The sequence below is a fragment of the Salminus brasiliensis genome, chromosome 11, assembly GCF_030463535.1.
Source record: "Salminus brasiliensis chromosome 11, fSalBra1.hap2, whole genome shotgun sequence".
In the NCBI taxonomy this organism is placed as follows: Eukaryota; Metazoa; Chordata; class Actinopteri; order Characiformes; family Bryconidae; genus Salminus; species Salminus brasiliensis.
The window spans coordinates 7315931-7337898 of NC_132888.1; the positions used below are offsets into that span (position 1 = coordinate 7315931).

At 41.6% G+C, this 21968-nt stretch overlaps 1 protein-coding gene across 2 annotated transcripts in view; it reads right to left on the minus strand.

Annotated features, from left to right (window-relative positions):
- The window catches only part of stard13b (StAR related lipid transfer domain containing 13b), a 153563-nt gene that overhangs the window by 60472 nt on the left and 71123 nt on the right, over positions 1-21968 (minus strand). Inside the window, exon 1 of one of the 2 annotated variants that reach the window (XM_072691536.1) lies at positions 13381-13776. The exons of the other annotated variant lie outside the window; for it this stretch is intronic. Within the exon in view, the coding sequence (XP_072547637.1) occupies positions 13381-13504 (124 nt within the window). The 5' untranslated portion in view covers positions 13505-13776. Of the gene's footprint in view, positions 1-13380; positions 13777-21968 lie in introns of those variants that run through there. 2 annotated transcript variants of the gene reach the window in all.

The following is a 21968-nucleotide window of genomic DNA, read 5'->3' on the forward strand; positions in this document are numbered from 1 at the left end:
CTCACATCAGGAACCCCCCCTCCCAGCTTACAGTCCAACAGAAGGCCCGCCGTTAGTGCAGCAGCAATACAGCTCTACTTTAGTGACCTTTACTCACTTTGAATGAGTTAATCAACACTCTGTAGCCCTGGCACTTTTACCCAAGGAATAACCGATAATTAACCGAGAGGGAGTTAAAGCAGCACTATGCAGGAATTTGCATTGTATTTTTTGCTCTCGGGCTCCCCCTACTGTTGGGAAGTGAAATTCAAGCAATGAATTACCTCTAAAGGACACACTTTACACTTGCATTTTATGGACAAGCTAAAAGAAGTACATAACCGTCACTGAAAGGGAAAGCATGTTGACTAAGGCGGTAGAGTAATACTACAGGACTTTGCTCAAATATGAATATGAGGTTAGGCAGCGTTACACAGTTCTTGTGAGCGTTGTCAGGGCCACTTCAGCAGAGTTACAGAGGGCAATTTGTGGTTTGCTAAGGCTGGAATAGCAAGTCAGAAGAATACTAGAGCATCAACATGATTTAGAAGCTGCTATTTCAAGGTGAAATGTTACATAATGTTGCTTTAAACCAATGTTGTGCTAGAATTTCTGCTCATTGGCGCCCCCTATTGAGGAGTGGTATTCAATTTCACCACTGCTGTAAATACAAACCATGCTTTTATAGCACCTTCGCCTGAACAGTTCGCTCTTCTAAACTAAAAAGAGCAATGCTTCACCTGGCGTTTCTTTACCAGCATCACAGGAGCTATCAAGAACTTCCAGTAGCCGACAGCTGGGCTTATCAGCGAGAATGCATTCGAGCTCAGTGTGAAGAGGGCATGCTATTCAGCCTCGGACACTTCTTTGGACACTTCTTGCACCCTTGGTTTCTTTAAACTCTGCTTTTAAGCTTTTCTATTTTCCTTTGACGCTGCAGCAGCGCCATCCTATGGCCACCTCCAGACATTTCTTTAGGTGATATGTGCCTCCTAATGTAGTTTGAACTGAGATATTTTTTTTTGTTGGTATTTTTGAGGCCTCGCTAACCTGCCACTGAAAACCTCCCTCACTGCTGTCGTCCATTTTTTCCTTCTTCCAGAGAAAGACGAGTTGGAGTGACGTAAAAGTCGCAGGAATTCAGATGCTTTTCGGATATATGCACTATTTGAAAGTGGCCCGAATCAAAACTGACCGTTTCAGTGTGTTTTTGCTGTCCACACCGTCACACAGATAACACACCTGTGTCACATATGACCAGAAAGATGGGATTTGGGCCACTTTTACCTGCTGTGTGAATGTCAACTGTCAACTGCAGTTGCTTAAAACCCAACTACACCCAACACCACTGAGCTATACATAGCCTAAATGAGTGTGTAACGAGAAAGAAACTATGCAGCTATTTGAATAGTGTACAAATGGGCACAGCACCAAGGCAAACACACACTCTGCCCTCATTGCCTGACTGGCACACACAGCTCATGGTAAAACCACACAAAGGCTGCAATTCAAGCAGCCATGTTTAGCGCCCTGCTATACCCCCAAACCAGCCCACGCTCCTTCTTCCTGCAGCGCCCCCAGCCCCGGCACCGTGTTTTTCCTCTCCGACAGCCCCTGCGTGTTTGCTCGGCCTGCGCGACAACATCGCCAATGATTTCATTTGTTGACTTAAAGCTTAAGTGCGCAAACAAGCTACACTGTTGTTCAGTGAGGCAGACACACTCTAATGACTTCAGGTGTGACTTCCTGGGTTCCTGAGTGACGTTTGCAGTGGCCTCACTCTTTCTGCGTTCACACCAGACTCTGATTCATTAGACGGCCCATTTAGCGCTCCTCCCACTGAACTATTTGGGTAAAGACAGTTGATCCTCAGCCAAAACAACGTCTACCTGCAGTCTACGGGTGGAAAACCTACAACCAGCCGACTGGGACTGTGCCCTATCCTGTCTTAATATGTAAACATCCTTTTTATGATTAGTTATGACGATGGTCATTGTACAGTTTCACGTGGATAAGCTTTGGTTCCACCCTTGCTATCCTATATAGAGAAAGAAATGACCGTTGAATGAGCTGTCACACCCTAGTAAACAGGCCTAAGTGAAGTTTCTTCAATTATTCAATAGCAAATTGATAAATAATACACTACGTGGACAAAAGTATTGGGACACCTGCTCATTCATTGTTTCTTTTGAAATCAAGGGTATTAAAAAAGAGCTTATCCTGCTTTTGTTGGAGTAACAGTCTCCACTGACAAGAGCGTTAGTGAGTTCACGATGTTGGATCATTCCACAGATCTACTGCTCCACATCTTAATGCTATGGGGGGCTTCATACCCCTCTAAAGCCCACTCCTGGCATTAGGCAGCATGGTCCCAATAGGTTCATATTTATCTGCTCCAGAAAGTCCTAGTCTATTGGCAATACTTCTCAACAGCTCTCTACTAGCTGGATGCATTTCATTAGAAGGGGTGTCCACAAACATTTGATGATATAATAATATAATAATATAATATACTGAAAATGTTTGAAATGACTGAAAAAAGTCCTGATGCACACTGAAACCATCCCAGCAGAGCTATTATGCTTACAGTGTTCTTTATAACACCGCAAATCAATGTGAATAGAACTGTAATAAATACGATTAATCACCAGCAGGACTGCTGCTTACAGTTCAGACTATGATGACAGAAACATGCATAAACAACCAGGCGTGTGCTTTCCAGAAAGACTGTTACAGTAGGCTGTTCACATTCACAGCCATCTGTTCAGATGTTTCATGGGAATAACAATCAAAATGATTGATTTTTTAATCATTATATGATGCGTGTGGTGTCATTAAATCCAGTAATTGTCTCTTTCTGAATGCCGTCCGGTGGTTCTTCCTCATGTCAGAACCAAAGTATTGTGCCTTCTTCTGGAGAACAGAGCTCATCTACTGCATTCATTAGAAGGGGTGTCCACAAAACCTATGCTTTCCAACTATGATAGCTATCCTTTGGTTCTTCACATACACTTGCTTGGAAGATATTACCAAACTGGTGACCTGAAGCTTCATACAGGGTTAGGAGATATCCACTTTTTAATTCCAATTCAATCTCAAATGGAATAATCCACATCACACAGTATTTTCGTGGAGGGGTTAAATTTACGTGGTTTCTGAACAACATCATCCTTCCTTATTTTAAAAATGAAAAATACAATAAAAAGTTGAAAGTGAAGAAAGGCAGAATGAGAGACCGTTTCTGCTGTGTTTGGACCCGTAGCTGCCTATCTAGGCTTAAAGAAGTTAGCTAGCACTAGCAGGCCAAACACCACAGCACAGACAGTGTTCCAGGCAGCTGAGGCTCAAATTACTTACATGTAGAGGATAAAGCCTCATATCTGAGAGCACAAAGTCGGGTGAATGGTCTTTGGAGTATTTGCAGTGTTTTCAGGCTCATTTAGCAGACCGGTTTCCTTGGTCTGTCCTTTAGTCGAACTCTGCATTGCTAAACTCTAGGAGCACCCACGGCACCCCCACCCTGTGGCTCTCTTAAATGCACATGGGGGAATGAGCTTACTAGGCCATCTGCTAAATAGACACAGAACAGATATCTGACGCATCAGATACGTCATAATTGTGAAATACCTTCAACATTTTTAATACCGCGGTATTAAAGTATTATCAGTACACCCCCCAAGCCTAGTGCACATTCATGGCATTTAGCTGACGCTCCTATCCAGAGTGACTTACAAGGTTACTCGTACTACTTAGTGCCCAGGGACTCTTACTGGGGTAGCGCAGCACAGCCACCCAGACCGGGACTCGAACCCCGGTCTCCCACATGGTGTAATAGCTCACTGGCAGGTAGTGGAGCAAGTACTGAAGAACAGAACTACTACAGTTTTTTTGCCAGACTGAAAATCTATATATATTTATATATATACAAAGTTTTGACTTATTGTAAAAACATAATAATCATTAAGTACATTTCTTAGAACACTCTTTACATCCTGACAGCAATCAATAAAGCAAATGTTCTCACATGGTGTCTCTGAAGGCCTTTCCAGAGCGACTTACAAGGTTACTTATACTACAGATGTGGGCCAATGCAGTGTTAGGGGTCTTGCCCAAGGACTCTTACTGGTGTAGTGCAGCACAGCCACCCAGACTGGGACTTGAACCTGGTCTCCCACAGTGAGTGTAATAGCTCACTGGCAGGTAGTGTTATCTGTTGTGCCACACCAACCACAAGCTTGCCCATTTTACTCTCTACTGAAGAACAGAGCTACTACAGGTTCTTAGTTTATCTGCATGTTCTCCAGCATCCTTTGCCAGACTGAAAATCTATATATAAGCTTTTGACTTATTGTAAAAACATAATAATCCTTAAGTACATTTCTTAGAACACTCTTGTTTACATCCTGACAGCAATCAAAAAAGCAAATGTTCTCACATGGTGTCTCTGAAGGCCTCAGGACTGTAAAAACCCTGTCCAATTATTTCAATTACATTTACAGCATTTAGCGGACGCCCTTTCCAGAGCGACTTACAAGGTTACTCGTATTACAAAGATGGGCCAACCTAGTGTTAGGAGTCTTGACAAGGACTCTTATTGGTGTAGTGCAGCCCAGTCACCCAGACCAGGAATCGAACCCCAGTCTTCCATGTGGTGGGATAGCTCACTGGCAGGTAGCGGTGTTATCTGTTGCACCACACCAACCACCAATTAAACCAAATGTGATGTTTTATGATGTTATTAGTGCATGATAATCACATTATTGACATTTTATCATCATACAATATGTATTGTGTCATTAACTGTCTCACCTCAAATGCCTGAGATGCAACTTTTGCACAGGATCATCAAATACTGTCCATATCTTGCTCATAACCTCCCTATTTCAAGATCTAACCTTATAATAACTCAAAAATCGACCTGACAGCCTCCGACAGATTGACCCCTGCAGCTATGAGTGCTGAGGGTGAATGCTGGGTGAGGAAAAATGGGTCAGGTTGGATCTCTGAGAACTCACAATCCAGGGTTTTGCCAACAGTATAAAATACGGCCATAAACTTCACCCCTCCCGGCGCACCAACCGGCCCGGGCCAAGACTTTCATCATCTATTTACAGGAGCTAATGACAAATAGCTGACAAGCTGGAAGAATTAATGTATGCAAACGTGGAGGGGAGAACAGACGGCCCACTGCCTGCCAAAGAATGCACATTCCACATGCGCTCTCTCTCTCCATCACTCTCTCCCGTACACACACACATACAGACACACACACTTTTGAGTATCCTGCTGCTGCTGAAAGCTGTGACTGTTTAAGTCTGGGAGACAGTAGCAATGCAAACAATATCTTAACTATTAAAAGCTTATATTGCACTGTGTGTACTGTGTTATTAACACTGTGTATTTTATAGTGTGTATTATCTATGATTTGTATTATGGAAAAAAACAATACTTCTCCAAACATCTTTAAGATAGTGGCTAAGACAGTTTAAGCAACCTAAAAACCAGGTTTAGCAAATTAGACATGGGTTTATCTTTCTGGATTCTTGCTTTTTATGCACCCAATACTATTCAATCCAAATCAGTGCAAATATAGACAGAACACCCTGCTGTAAAAATGTGTCAAATTGAGATACAGAGTCCGTCTGATATCAGTAGAAAAGGTTGGATCTGATCCGATCCTGTAAGAATTCTTTCCAGAAACAGGTGTTACTGATGTCGGATGTTGCTGGTGCTATTACAGTAGCTACTTTTCCATCTTAAGGACCTTTGCAGCAAACGCTTTCTTCAAAATTAAAAAAACAATTTGTAATATTTATTGTAGGTCAGACAAAACTTTTCTGTTCGAACGGCTCAGCAATATGCTGAGGAAATCTGCACTGGAAACTTGAAAAACAAACATTTTCACCATATTCCTGTTATTAAAAAGAGAACACAGAGGACACACCTCACCATATCCCCTGTAGTTAGGATGTTGCGGCTGTGGGGGTTTCAAGTAGGCCTAAGTGGTAGGACCGTGGCATTGTGTGAATGTGTGAGGGTGGCAATACCTCTCAAATCATGCAGCTACAGTATACTCATTTAGCAACAGACCAATAAATAGCCTTAATAGCCTATATGACCAGATCACCTCCTTTGATAAATTTTGTCATTGTGATACACAACAGTGCTTGAAGAACACTGATTTCATTACAATTCCTTACAAACAGTGTAATTAGTCTAGTTTAATTAGATGAAGTGCAGCAGATGTTACATTTAAATCACTGTACTCAGTACGGAGAGTATCTGAATAGCAGCTTTTAAGAATCTTTGGCCACTGCTGCATTTCGTCTGCGGTCCTGTACATTGCAGGTAATATTGTTTATTGTGAAAATGTCTTTTAATGTCGTGATATAATATTTTTACCATATCGCACACCTCTACCTACAACCTAGGCCTACTTGAACCCTCCCCCCTCCAGCCACAATGTCCTAAATACCAGGTGGAAATACCACTGGTGGATACCAGTGTGTCCCCATTGTCCTCTTTCTTGGAAACAAAAATATGGTCACCCTAGCATTCGGATCAGATGTTTTTACGTCTCAGGTGACAATCAACACACGTCACAGAGTGTCCAAACTTTTGACTGATACCTCTCTCTCTCTCTCTCTATATATATATATATATATATATATATATATATATATATATATATATATATATATATATATATATATATATATAGTATTATTTAGAGTTCTCCTCAGATCAACACCTGGTTTGGTGGTAAATCAGGGCTTAATGATGGTAAATCAGGTGAGCTGCTGCTGCTGCTGCTGCTGCTGATGGAGTTGAACACATCCTCCACGCTGTGCTGGCTGGACTGGGGGGCATATATATGTTCCAGGTTTCTCCTGGACACCCCCCAGTCCAGCCAGCACAGCATGGAGGATGTGTATCATGATATAACATATATACATGACATATAAGGTGACGATCAACACACCTTTCACTTAGTGTCCAAACTTTTGACTGATACCTATACCTATATATATATATATATATATATATATATATATATATATATATAGAGAGAGAGAGAGAGAGAGAGAGAGAGAGAGGTATCAGTCAAAAGTGTGGACACCTTAAAAACATATATGTCGTGTATATATGTTATATATATATATATATATATATATATATATATATATATATATATATATATATATATACACATATATATATATATACACATATATATATTAGGTGGAATACACTGTTTGACAGTGCTGTGTAAAGTTTGATGAGCATGGATACATGGTCAGTCTATTTAGCACCATGTGACAGATTTCTGTGTTCCATAGAAAAAGTGCACTACCATTAAAGGTGCATTTGTTAGTGCAGTGATTAGTGAGCTCTTTTCAGCTAGTTCTCAATCAGCTCTAGACGGCAGAGAAACTGGTTCAGCACGGCATCAGTGGACGTGTACGTAATAATATACAGTGTGTGTATGTGTGTGCACGTATGTGTGTGTGTATATAATGACCTTTTTCAGGCCTGCCTCAACATGCTAGGTCTGCAAAGATCTCTAGCATGAGCAAAGGAATCCAAGCCTATAGATAGCCTCTGGGGGAAAACTGCTTAAACGTTGATTCAGCATGAACTCACCAGTCTGACTGTGAGCTGGAATCAACTCACGGACCTAGACTGACCGTGTATCCATGCTCATCAAACTTTACACAGCACTGTCAAACAGTGTATTCCACCTAATGAGAAGCTGTAGTGCATATTATATACATTTAATATAAACATACATTTACATATAATACTGTCATGCAAAAGTATTTTTCTTTCCATGAAATGTTTGTGGACACCCCTTCTACTGTATGTTGCACCCATTGTTGACACAGATGTGCAAATGCACACACGCACACACACACACACACACACACACACACACACACACACAGCTTGTCTAGTCCCTGCAAAGAAGCATTACCAGAATAGGACTCTCTGTAGCAGATAAACATATGCCAGGCATGGGCTAGAGTGGTATAAAGCCCCCCCAGCATTGAGATGTGAAGCAGTATAAGAACTGTGTTCTCTGGAAAGATGGATGATGCTCCATCCAGTATTTTTGGGGAGGTGGAGATGAGGTGGGGTGGTGATCATCCAACACCCCGACCTCACTAACAGTCTTGTTGGTGAATGCAATCAAATCCTCACAGCAATGCTCCTCCAAAATCTAGAAGTATGCCTTCTTTCCTGGACAGAAGAGACAGTTTCTCCAACAAAAGCAGGATGAAGTCTTTTTTAATACATTTGATTTCAGAAAAAACGATTATTGAGTAGGTGTCCCATTACTTTTGTCAATTAATTGTGTATACACAATATATAGATTTAGAATAGATTTAGTGTTATTAATGGTTTAAAAGTTTATTTAGATTTATTTAGATTTTGAACTAATGTTGGCTTTGTAAATTAACTGCTGTTGTTTTAGCAGCTGTAACATTTTATTATTAAAATAATGTATATAAAAAATTGTATATAAAAAAAATAGTAAAAAAATAAAAAAAATAAATAAAACTTGCTCTACCAACATATTTTTTTCTTATGATTTCAGAGAGGACGGCTTAAAATCTAGACTCTTTTGGTTTTTGCAAAAGGGTCTCAAACCTGGTAACCCCACCAGCACCACCACCACCACCAGCAGCAGCACCAAAAAGGACACATGAATCCCATTGAAACTTCAGAGAAATCATCCTGACTGAAGCTGAGCAGATCCGAGTTCTCTGTCCAAGTAGCTGCTCCTGCTCTTCATTAGAGGGACAGCGAGAGGGAGTGGAGATATCAACAGAGCCAGTGGAAAAAATGGATGGGCATAATATTTATTCTGCACACTTCTGGGAAGCGCCTCTGACCGAAGGCAATGGGCAGACGCCAGAGAAAACCAGCAGGTGCATCACATTCTGCTGGAGCTCGGAGAAAAGGCAGCCGTGCAAATGTTTTCACAGCCATCATCGAATTCCAGCTTGATTGAACTGCACGTTTTTAGTGTCAAAACGAATCACTTTGCGTAATGATTCTGAATCCTCTGACAGTTGGTCTTCAGGGATCCTGGGAAGAGATCAACTCTTTCATGTAACTTTATTTGGCAGGGTTTTAATTATAGTGTATCCATCTTCTGCAGGTAGCGGGACATCTTCCATCACATTTATACTGATGTTGCTTTGCTGTCAAAAAAAGCATCAGGGCAAGACTAATGCTTGCCAGAGAACTCAGAGACAAAGACCAGGACGTCTGGGACTATGTGCTTTGGACAGCTGAATCTTGAGTCTTGCCCTGATGGCTTTTTTCTGACAGCAAGGGTTTCCTCCTTACTCGTCTCCCATCAATATCAAACCACTGCAGTCTCTGATTCTGCAGTCTCTGGTGGTAGATGATGTACTTGGACGTACACTGTGGCAAGTAGAGCTATCTGTAGGTCCTGTAGGATTGTTGGAGGCTTCTTTACTCATCTTGTGGTCTGATCTTGGGCTGAACTTGCTAGGACAGTCTGACCTGGTCAAGATCTCACAGGAAGGTGGAGCAGTGGGTAAGAAGGTGGATGGATAGATATGTACAGTCATGTGAAAAAATAGGACACCCTATGGAAACCTTTTGTCTTTTTGAACATCTGGGCATTTTACATCTGGCCAGATTCAAAGAACTCTCTGAAGCCTTCAGATAGAAGGCTGTAGACGCAAATGCAGAGTCTTGGAAGGGGTTTGAAAAGATCTCCGAACAGTCACCGTCCGCTAAATCTTTTACAAGTGGAACAGCTGATTTCTGAATGGTCAAGACTCTGCATCTGCATCTACAGCCTTCTATCTGAAGGCCTCAGAGAGTTCTTTGAATTTGGCCAGATGTAAAATGCCCAGATGTTCAAAAAGACAAAAGGTTTCCATAGGGTGTCCTATTTTTTTCACATGACTGTACTTATCTATCCATCCACCTTCTTACCCACTGCTCCACCTTCCTGAACTCCCCTGAAATTGCTGTTTGTTTATGTACAAGCATCTCAAAGTAGACCAACATGCTCCAACTACTCAAGTTCAACGCTCAGCTACTCGTCCAATCACACGGCTTCGCACAATGTCAGAGCATGAAGGGCGACGGCATGCTCTGCTTTCTTCCAGATTAGCCCTCAGTGGCTGCACTTTGAATATAACTGCATGTCATGTGAAGCGGCCTTAGCGATGGGATTTTCACTCCAGCCATATCAGGCCCTTCGTTGTTTGCTGTGTATACAAACAGGCAGTCTAGGTGACGGACAGAGACTGGCACTTGCCTGGCACACCGTTCTAAAACATACACGGAACAGAATGTGCCGAGCACGCTAGCAATGTTCAGCGTCTAAATTCATAATTATCCCCATGCTGGTCTCCACATGACCCCAACCACAAGCCCAAAAACAGGAGTATCACAGTGCCCTTTTCTGCTGCAATAGGCCTATGCGCCATGCAATACATTGCTGTATAAGCCTGTAGAGTCTATATAAAGAAGGGCTGGACCGATACAGGAATTCTGGGCAGATGCGACTTCTGATATTTTCATATCTGCCGATTCGTAAACATTTATGAAGTGCCTGCATTTTCATTTTAGAGAAATATAACGTATTTAAAGAAAGCTACTTTAGTAACATGTAGCTGTAGCTACCCACTGTAGCTACCCTGTAGCTGCTTCCCGCATCAGATTCAAAACCCTGACTTTGGCCTACAAAGCCAAGAACGGACCAGCTCCTCCATACGTGATGGCAATGGTCAAAAGCCGATCTGCACCAAGAGCCCTTCGAGCTTCAAGTACGGCTCGGCTCGACCCGCCATCCCTCAAACTCCACGGAAGACAAGGGTCCAGGCTTTTTTCTGTCCTGCACCAAAGTGGTGGAACGAACTTCCCCTGGGTGTCCGAACAGCAGAGTCGCTCGCTGTCTTCAAACGCAGACTGAAGACCCACCTCTTCTGAGAGTACTTGGACGATTAGAGTACTATGGTCACCTTATTGTCTTGTGTTTAGTAGAGTCTAAGCTTAGAGGTATCCTTTGAATTATTGGTCTATTTTAACTAGCTAAAGTTTTTCTTGGGTAAATAGCAAAGCACTTTGTAAGTCGCTCTGGATAAGAGCATCTGCTAAATGCCATAAATGTAAATGTAAATGTAATTTTTTTTCAATCTGAGGTAAAACACTTAATAAATGCATTTTATGGCAGCACTAGCACTATATGGTGCAAAAGTATTGGGACACCTGCTCATTCCTTGTTCCTTCTGAAATCTAGGGTATTAAAAGTATGTCCTGCTTTAGGTGGAGTAACTGTCTCTACTGTCCAGGGAAGAAGGCTTTCTACTAGATTCTAGAGGAGCACTGCTGTGAGGACTTGATTGCATTGAGGCAAGAGCGTTAGTGAGGTCAGGATGTTGGATGATCACCACCTCACCTCATCATCCCCAACTCCCCAAGTCATCTCCAACGTATTGGATAGAGCACCACCCAAGAGTGTCTGCTAAATGCCATAAATGTAATGTAAATGTAAACATCATCATGGTTGCATCCGAAATGCTTGCTGCCTATGCTGTCTCATATGTCACTACCTTAGAAGGCAGCATTGTGTTGGGTACCTGAGGTTGAGTACCTACAACCGAGCATTTGAGATCGAGCACAGAAGCAGTCTGCAATACATCATGAAGCTTCCAGGATTAAGAAAATTGTCTATTCCAGCCTCAAACCCCATTAGATGCGACCTTCTGCAACGTGATGTTCCACCAACATAATGGAGGTGTTGCTTTTCAGGTTGGCTTCAGGTCCCTCATATAATTCACACTGCTTTATTGCCCCAGAGATGGTAGATGGCCGGTATCAACAGAACAGAACTCCGTTAGGCAGCAGATGCAAAGGCAGCAGTCAAGGCCTGGCCAGGAAAGCACCATATTGCATTGACTGACATCTAGTGGTCAGAGGGAAAGCAGTTTGTCTTGGTGTGATATTGTGTCTCTCATTCACCCCATTAAGCCGTTCCATCGGGATAAGACAGTACAGTAAGCATGACCGCTAACACCATTACACCACAGTCGGTAAAAGCTCTGGGCTCTTCGGGCGTGGCGTTACATGTACTCTAAGAAGTGCTGCTAATGTGAACGGCCTGATCTGACCGAATTAAACAAGCACTTACAAGCACTGATCTGAGCAGGTGCATAAAGAACTGGCCAAGGAACCGATTACCCAGAGGTCTGCAAGCTGCCATGAATATATTTACTTTGAGCTCTGCAGAGCTTTTGGTCCAACTGGGACCTGTGTTATGCAAATCCCAATCAAAGGTCATCTAGGCACATGGGAAACTGCATTTCTGGTCAACCTCCTAAACCCCACCTGCATCCCTCACTCCAATAACTACGAAATTAACCAGTTTGCATCGTTTTAATGATTAAATAACAATCCTAGAGAGGTAATGACAGGTGTTAAGAAGATACCCCCCTCTAAATAACAAAGGGGTGCTGACATTGAGACATTTTACATGCATATAAGACTTATAAGACTCAATACTCAGATCTGAGACAGTTTCGATTAGCTAAAGCAGATGTTCTTCACGCTAACAGGTTATACAGCATATTAACAGCAAAGCAAAGTCCAGCCTTTTGTACACTTGCAGATCTAGCCAACCTTAAGGCCATGCAATACACTACTGCATTAATATGTAACATCTAGTGTGGGCCACTAAGCTGCACAGCCCTGTCATTTCAGCAATATCCTGCATGGAACAGCTAGAACTTCAAGCCTGGGCAGCTCTGCCAGATCACCATGTTCTGGGAGCTGGGGCTGGTGGTGACCGACCAGTAGAACTGCCTCAGTGCCACTGCTCTTCTGACTATCTGCAAATACTAACAGGGCCTACCATCGCCTCTATTCTTACACTACTTTGATCGCAATTTAATTTTAGAGATTAAAAATAGCTCTAATGAAGTCCTATGGGTTTCATTTCATTCTGAAGGTTCTTAGCATCGTAGTTTAGACCATAACCAGAAGGAAACTTCTCTGCACTGTTAAAAATAAGGGGTTCTTTAAGCGATGCCATAGAGGATCCACCTTTGCTTCCAAAAGGGACCATTTTTATTGCGAAATAAATCTTTTACAGGTTCTTCAACCATGTAAAGGTTCTTCAACTCTCAGAAAATGGTTCTCTATTGGACCCAAAGTGGTTCTTCTATGGCATCACTCAAAAAACCCTGTAGTGTGGCTGTACTGAGAACCTCCACTGCCCAGTTCTTGCCCAGTTCTTGCCCAGTTCCCCACTTGGACCTTCTCTGGAACTTCTTAAGTTCTCCTCTAGTTGGTTCTAGTCCCCTCTCTCCACATCTGTCAGGGAGCTGCCCTCCACTGCAGTCCTGCACTGACCTGCTAGCCGCCTCTCTCGGCTGGTTCTCCACAGGAAGCTCCAGGCTCTGTTGGTGGAGTCCCGGAGCTGCTCGCTGAAGGAGCGCCTGAGCTTCAGGCTCAGAGAGCTTCTCTTGGCCGTCATGGTAAATCCGGGTTCATGCTGGTTCCCGTTAGTCCCGCTGAGTCGCTGCTCTCCTCATGGCTCTGAGCCGGCCTGCAGCCGCTCCGCTGCGCGCTGTGTTCGGCCGGAGAGCGGCTCCATAGCGGCTGAAGGGATCCCGGTGGTCCGACTGTCCCGATATTCCTCTCCGGGGAGAAGCGCGAGGGCGAGTTTCCCTCTGTTTAGCAGCGCACGCAGATCCGCGCCTCCCGTTCAGCGTCCGAGAGAAGTTTCCACTTCAGAGTGGAAAACGCGCGCGCTGCTCTCTCTCTCTCTCTCTCTCTCTCTCTCTCTCTCTCTCTCACACACACACACACTCTCTGCTACGTGCAGTAGTGTAGTCCAGTCTGCAGAAAGGTGACATTCAGTGCGACCGTTTGTCTGTCTGTCTGTCTGTCTGTCTGTCTGTCTGTCACATACAACAACAACAACAACAACAATAATAATAATAATAATAAACATGATAATATAATTAAACATCATAATAATATAAATCTGTCAGTCTCTGACTGTATATCTATATGTGTAATATATATTAGATATGTATATTTAATTATTATTATTATTATTATTGTTGTTGTTGTTATGTGTATTAGTATTACTATTATAATTAGTTAGTTAGCAGTACTAGTTAGTAATACGTAGGTTAATCAATCAAACAAATAATTCACCTATTTATCTGTCTGTCTGTCTGTCTGTCTGTCTGTCCATCTAAATCTATCTATCTATCTATCTGTTTGTCTGTCTGTCTGTCTGTCCGTCCATCTAAATCTATCTATCTGTCTATCTATCTGTCTGTCTGTCTGTCTGTCTGTCTATCTATCTATCTATCTATCTATCTATCTATCTGTCTGTCTGTCTGTCTGTCTGTCTGTCTGTCTATCTATCTGTCTGTCTATCTGTCTGTCTATCTAAATCTATCTATCTATCTATCTATCTATCTATCTATCTATCTATCTATCTATCTATCTATCTATCTGTCTATCTATCTGTCTGTCTATCTATCTATCTATCTATCTATCTATCTGTCTGTCTATCTGTCTGTCTATTTGTCTGTCTATCTGTCCGTCCATCTAAATCTATCTATCTATCTGTCTATCTATCTATCTATCTATCTATCTATCTATCTATCTATCTATCTGTCTATCTATCTGTCTGTCTATCTATCTATCTATCTATCTATCTGTCTGTCTGTCTGTCTGTCTGTCTATCTGTCTGTCTATCTAAATCTATCTATCTATCTGTCTATCTATCTATCTATCTATCTATCTATCTATCTATCTATCTGTCTGTCTATCTATCTATCTATCTATCTATCTATCTATCTATCTGTCTGTCTGTCTGTCTGTCTATCTGTCTGTCTATCTGTCTGTCTATCTAAATCTATCTATCTATCTATCTATCTATCTATCTGTCTGTCTATCTCTCTGTCTGTCCGTCCATCTATATCTATCTGTCTGTCTGTCTATCTATCTGTCTATCTGTCTGTCTGTCTGTCTATCTATATATCTATCTATCTGTCTGTCTGTCTGTCTGTCTATCTATCTGTCTATTTGTCTGTCTGTCTATCTATCTATCTGTCTGTCTATTTTTCTGTCTGTCTGTCTATCTATCTACCTCTCTGTCTGTCCGTCCATATTAAATCTGTCTGTCTGTCTGTCAGTATGTCTATCTATCTATTTGTGCTTGAAATGGTAATTTGAGCGATGCCATAGAAGAGCCACTTTTGGTTCTATATAAAAGCGTGTTCATAACAGATGTGTGTGAGTTGTGAGATCTGAATTCTATAGAGTCTGTCTCTGCACCACGAGAAAGACCCTTGGGCTCAATGTGCATTAACTGGACAAAGACTGACAGGAAGTAGGACAATGCAGAGCTTCACAAAAATGTTTTTTTTTTTCTCTCTCTCTCTGTGATTAGAAAGTATTTCACATGCCAGAGATTTGGCCTGGTGAAGCAGGGGACCAAGGACTGGGCCAATGAAGACGGACAGTTCTCTTAATGAATGAACCTGTAGAGCTCCCCACTCGCCTTCCCAGCAGGGTCTTAGCTTGCATTACTTCATAAGACTGGGAAGATTGCTTGGTGCTGTGGGGTTATTGTCAGTAATCTGAAAAGCTGAACCCTGAGCAGGAATGGCTGGGGTAACAGAAGTAGGTAAGAGCGGAAAGAGAAGACAGATGGGGATATTAATCATGTTAGCATGAAGGGCTGTGCCATGTCCTGAACGCTGTTCATGGGAAAAGCACTGAAACGTGCTTCACAATGCGCTCCATAATCATCAGGAGAAATAAGCAGTACGCCTATTTTCCTCTCCGGTTTTGAAATCTGCACAGGCTGCTATGTTTGACCCGTCAATCCTTTGGGTTAAGGTTGCAAGAGTGAGGAAGAGTATGCAACCTTCAGCACAGACAGCAGCACGGGGTCTGAGCTTAATTCTGTGATAGAGCCGTCTGATGGAAAAACCTCCTGGGAGAACATGGACGGCATCTGCTGCGCCTCCGCTTATGTGTCAAAGGTCAAAGGTTGGGGCCAAACATTTCCCCTCATGTGGGATTTGCCATGGAATGCCTGACTTGGAGACAGCGCTGGCTGATCACTAAAGAAAAGGCAAGACAAATTACATTTTTACATTTTGCTTTAAAGTTTTTAAATCTTTGTAACAAATAAAAGGCAGTAGGCTCATGTTGAGGGAACACTGTTTACATCCTTATTTACAGTAAAAGAAGAAGGTCTGGAATTGCTGTACACACGTTTACAATCTCTGTTTAGAGTCACTTTTTTCCTGTAATAAAGTTTGAATCTGTGTTTTTAATAAAATAAAATCAGTGTGCTTGAAGATACATTTTTCAAATGTTTCTTGTATGGTTGCAAGGAGGAGGAGGTCTGTTTGGAATCACTGTACAAAAGTGTGGAATTGCTGAACAATGTTTGGAGTCAGTGTATAAAAGTTTGGAGTCAGTGTATAAAAGTTTGGAGTCACTGTAAAAAACATAATTGTTGCACAAACACTTGGAATCAATGTTGTCAAATTTGGAATTGCTGTACATAATATTGGAATCACCGTAAAAAAAAGTTTGGAGTCACTACAAAGGTTTACAATTGCTGAACAATGTTTGACGTCAGTGTATAAACGTTTGGAGTCAGTGCATAAAACTTTGGAGTCACTGTTAAAAAATGGAATTGTTAAACAAAGGTTTGGAGTCAGTGTATAAATGTTTGGAGTGACTGTTAAAAAATGGAATTGTTAAACATAGGTTTAGAGTCAGTGTATAAAAGTTCGGAGTCAGTGTATAAAAGTTCGGAGTCAGTGTATAAAAGTTTGGAGTCAGTGTATAAAAGTTTGGAGTCACTGTTAAAAAATGGAATTGCTGAACAATGTTTGGAGTCAGTGTATAAACGTTTGGAGTCAGTGTATAAAACTTTGGAGTCACTGTTAAAAATGGAATTGCTGAACAATGTTTGGAGTCAGTGTATAAAAGTTTGGAGTCAGTGTATAAAATTTTGGAGTCACTGTTAAAAATGGAATTGCTGAACAATGTTTGGAGTCAGTGTATAAACGTTTGGAGTCAGTGTATAAAAGTTTGGAGTCACTGTTAAAAAATGGAATTGCTGAACAATGTTTGGAGTCAGTGTATAAACGTTTGGAGTCAGTGTATAAAACTTTGGAGTCACTGTTAAAAATGGAATTGCTGAACAATGTTTGGAGTCAGTGTATAAAAGTTTGGAGTCAGTGTATAAAACTTTGGAGTCACTGTTAAAAATGGAATTGCTGAACAATGTTTGGAGTCAGTGTATAAACGTTTGGAGTCAGTGTATAAAACTTTGGAGTCACTGTAAAAAAATGGAATTGTTAAACATAGGTTTAGAGTCAGTGTATAAAAGTTCGGAGTCAATGTATAAAAGTTTGGAGTCACTGTAAAAAAATGGAATTGTTAAACATAGGTTTAGAGTCAGTGTATAAAAGTTTGGAGTCAGTGTATAAAACTTTGGAGTCACTGTTAAAAATGGAATTGCTGAACAATGTTTGGAGTGTATAAAAGTTTGAAATTGCTGAACAATGGAGTCAGTGTATAAAATTTGGAGTCAGTGTATAAAATTTGGAGTCAGTGTAAAAAAAAGCATAATTGTTGTACAACAGTGGAATCACTGTTATCACATTTGGAATTGTTGTATATAATATTAGAATCACTCTAAAAAAAGTTTGGAATTGCTGTAAAAATAAAAATTAATAAGGGTGTTTGAAGACAAACGTATAAATTGTTTATTCTATGGCTGCAGGGGGGAGGGGGTAATATGAGTGGGCTTTGGTATTATTCCCAAAACAGGACTTTTCTTAGTCTTTTCTTTAGTTTTGTGTTTTCCCCAAGATCCTATTTAACACGTTTTTTCACTACTGCTTACAAAGAAAACATGTTCATTGACTATCCAGGTTTTAGCAATGCTGGCTGTCCCCAAACTTTTGACAGGCCACGTGCCCTTTTCCTCACACACAGTGTCTGCAACCCTCAGATGTTTTGTGATGACCTCACAGAACGGAGTCCTCCCTGCTGAGAATTCCCAGCTTTCTATTTTCAGCTCTCCTTGCTCAGTGTGCAGACACACTGCAGGACTGTCAATAGTGCAAGCTCAGGTCCTGACCACTCAGACAACCTGTCTCATTCTATCAGCCCTCTTCGGACTTGCCGTGAGCTTACAGGCCCGGACCACTGCCCTGTCAGCACCTTTAATCCAGCCAGGCAGACGCATTAGAGTGGCAACATCAACATCTCTGTTAGACTAGCAGATCCTAGTCCAGGTCCTGAGGAACTTCTACCCTGGATATTAAACCTTTCATTCTGAACATTCACTCACAACAATCTAGAGTTATTAATTATTATACTCTGCGTTTGACTTGAAGTGCTTGGCTTACAAGGTTTTGTGGAACAGCTGAGGGATTTACTGAAATATCATCAACAACAAGTATGTAAAAGTAAGCAGAGATGACTGACTTTAGAAGGATTAGAAGGTTATTGCTCTACAAAAATGTGGAATCACTGATATAATATTTGGAATTGCTGCATATAATATTGGAATCACTGAAAAAAAAAAAGAAAAAGTTTGGAATTGCTGTAAAAATTAAAAAATAAAATCAGTTTTCTTGAAGCAACGAAATTTGGGTCAGTCACAATGGATATTTCCAATAGGCAGGACTTAATAGATAAATAACAGAGGGCCCAGAACAGAGCCTTGGAGAACACCCTGAATAACAGGAGCAGTATTTGACCTGTGCTTTCCCATAAATACAAATGGACATCAATCTGTTAAATGCACAGCAAATGTAACACTCAAATGTAATATTTCAAGCTACCTTTCAAGATACTTATTAAAGATTATTTAATATATGACGATGCAGATAAATAAATGCTTCTAATATGTAAATATTGGGACTACATCAATTTGGATAAGGTAGACTTCTATTGATTCTACTGATCAGTCAACTATGAAATCATGTCGGCCATGTCCCAAATCTGTATTTATTTTTTTTAAATCAGAGGACAAGTTTTTTTCTATCGATCGTTACCATGGCAATACATCAGAAGTCATTGGGATTATTCTCCTCCAGGCAGTGATGTCCTCCACCCAACAGCACTTTAGCTATACATGGTAATCGGGCAGCAGATTACTATGGCTAGACTGTGACTCTGAACCTCTGAACCTGGAGCAGACACGGCGGAAGCAATAGTTGATTTCAGGACAGGAAGTAACCGTCAGCATGTGAATGGCTCTCTGCACTGACCCAGTGGGATTGCTTATTTTGGCAAGACCCAATCGAGCACTTATCTTTTCTCCAAACAGTGACAAACTCTTTGAAAAATACACTGCTGTCTCCTTCGCTGCAATTCCACACACAAACAAGCTTTCCTAGCACTTCATTGAACATGAAGATGTCAGAGTTAATGAAAGGATGAGTATGTTCGGTGCTCAATGGGTATATAAGTGCTACCAATTTCTGCCAGTCCATGAAGCTCACAAAATGCTTGAAGACCATGTTGAAGAAAGAAACTTGTTAAAGTATCTACATAAATATATGAATAAATGGAAGAACAGACACTATATACTACACCATATGAGAAAAATGATGGCGTCCCAGGACAATTCAGGGACGGTCATCATGAGAACTATATAGATCCAAACCAAAGCAATTCCAAAGCCATTCTCCCAGTGCATTGACTGATATCAATACTGCCATTATATATATTTTTTTCCTGAGGATTGATTCTTCAAAATAATCCCAAAAACCTTAGTTTAGTTAGGATCCTTAGTATCAATACTTTAGGGCCAATGCACCACTTTGTACAGAGAGATTGACTGACTAACTGAAGAGCTGTCCAGTGTGAATTAGCTTCTGTAGACCAACCACAGAACAGAGATGAAGTGAGAGAGGAACATCATGGATATGGACCTTCATCAGACCACATAAACACTGTAAAACGTCTCATTTTCACTCTCTGTGATTCCCAGGAATCAACTTAATTATGCCTATGTGGAATGTAAAAGGTAATGTGGGAAACTGCATTCATTTTGGCCTGGTTGAATAACAAGAGTTCAGTACTTGGAACTGACAAACCGTTGAACCTCAAACACTGCTGCCTCTTCATCGAAAAGAAAGTCTGGCATAGCCAAAATGACCAAAAGGCTTAAAGCTAAGGTCTAAGCCAACCAGAAAAGGAAGAGGTCCGACCAGGTTCTGTTCAGCTAGCTAACCAAAAAACTGTGCCGAGAGGACCCAGGATGGACAGCAATGCTACAAATGTTCTTGTTACAGTGCTAGGCTAGGCTAAGCTAGGCTAAGCCAGGTCAGGCTTGGCTAGAGTCGGCTAGGCTTGCTAGGCTATGCAGCTGTGGGCCGTCACAGTGCCATAAATCGGCCAATAAAAGTACAAGCCCACTGTAGGAAGGAAAAACAGTGTGTTTCATTCAGAGCCAAAATAACAGGGTTGTAAATCGGCTTGTAAAACTGCATCTGGGCGTTTTTCACCCTGACCACAGTCACACACTGACTATTTATACCTTAAAAAAACTATGGCACCTTAAAATTGTGCACACAATAAAAATTGGGATTGCTCAAAACGTGTTTACTACCAGCTGATGTGCTAAATACGTACAATACACACTGAATCGGTGGAGAAAGACTGTGTCTGATCACTTCTGCTCCTCGTTTGCACGTCTGAGCCCACTGCTCCAAACTGACCAATAAGCTGTGATGGGAAAAGTCCCAGATGTTAGGAGGCTGATTCCTTCAGCTTCTGATTGGCCACCTTCCATTCAAGCAGGAGGTCCCAGGACAGGCCCCAATGAATCCTCCAGGGGGATTACGCTCCCATCTTAATGGATTCAAGGCGTGGAACCTTCCCCCGTCTCGCGCAGGCCCGTCTGAGGCATGCGCTATAAATTTCCTGAGCGAATATTCCCAAGCCGTGTATCCAGCTTTCCGGAAAAACCACATGTGGTATATATCTGGCCTTAGATTAGGGGATTGAAAGGGGGAAGAATAAGTCTTAAAGCAATAGTTCTCTACTGTGGGCACTGAGGTAAGCTTCATTTGGGTTAACGGGCAGTTTCAAATGAAGGGTTTAGCTGTTTCTTTTGGAGTAAGAACAATGCAGTTCTTTAAAATAGGGGTCTGAAGGTCTAGACCACTTCAGTAAACCACTTTTTATATCATAGGAAGTGCTTTTGACAGTGTGTTTGTTCATTTTTAACATGGTAACTATTCAACTTTAGACTTCAGTTCAAAAAAGGAAAACGAACAGCTCTATGATAATGCTAAGTTTGTCCTAGCCCGTCTACGGGCCCTATCTTACACCCTGTGTGAGGCACGTTGCGATGCTAACTGCTATCTTACACCCTGCCAACAGTCTATTTTCACGCCTCCCCCCCTCCGTTATTTAAATAGCAACGGTGCTTGTGAATATATCTACGCTGATGGGCGCGGTGGTCTCGAAATGAGGGGTGTTCAGGTGCATTTCTGGTGTAATACTATCTTGGCAACGGAAAACACAGGAGCTCCACTGACTGAAAACAACCTAGTCGTCAACAGTCGGACATTCATAGCTATCTTGCAGCAGTTCTGGTGATGCCAGAAGACGAGGAGACGCTTGCCACTATCTCCTCCCACACCTGCTTCACCTGGGGGATCTTTGGAGGATTCCAGCCGTTACCGTAAATGACCTGTTTGCGCACCTGCCGAAAAGTCTTAGTACATGTCTTTTATGCGTTTTAAGCCACGGAAGGCGTACTTTTCTCGTTGTTACAAAAGGAAACGACCAATGATCACTAAAATATGGCCATTTAGGATGAACCCCTCAACACTCCAAGGCTTATCACACACTAAGGTGTATTACTCAGTACCTACAGGGACTTCTGTACAAACTGATGGGGCTATTCTCTGGTAATAGAAGTT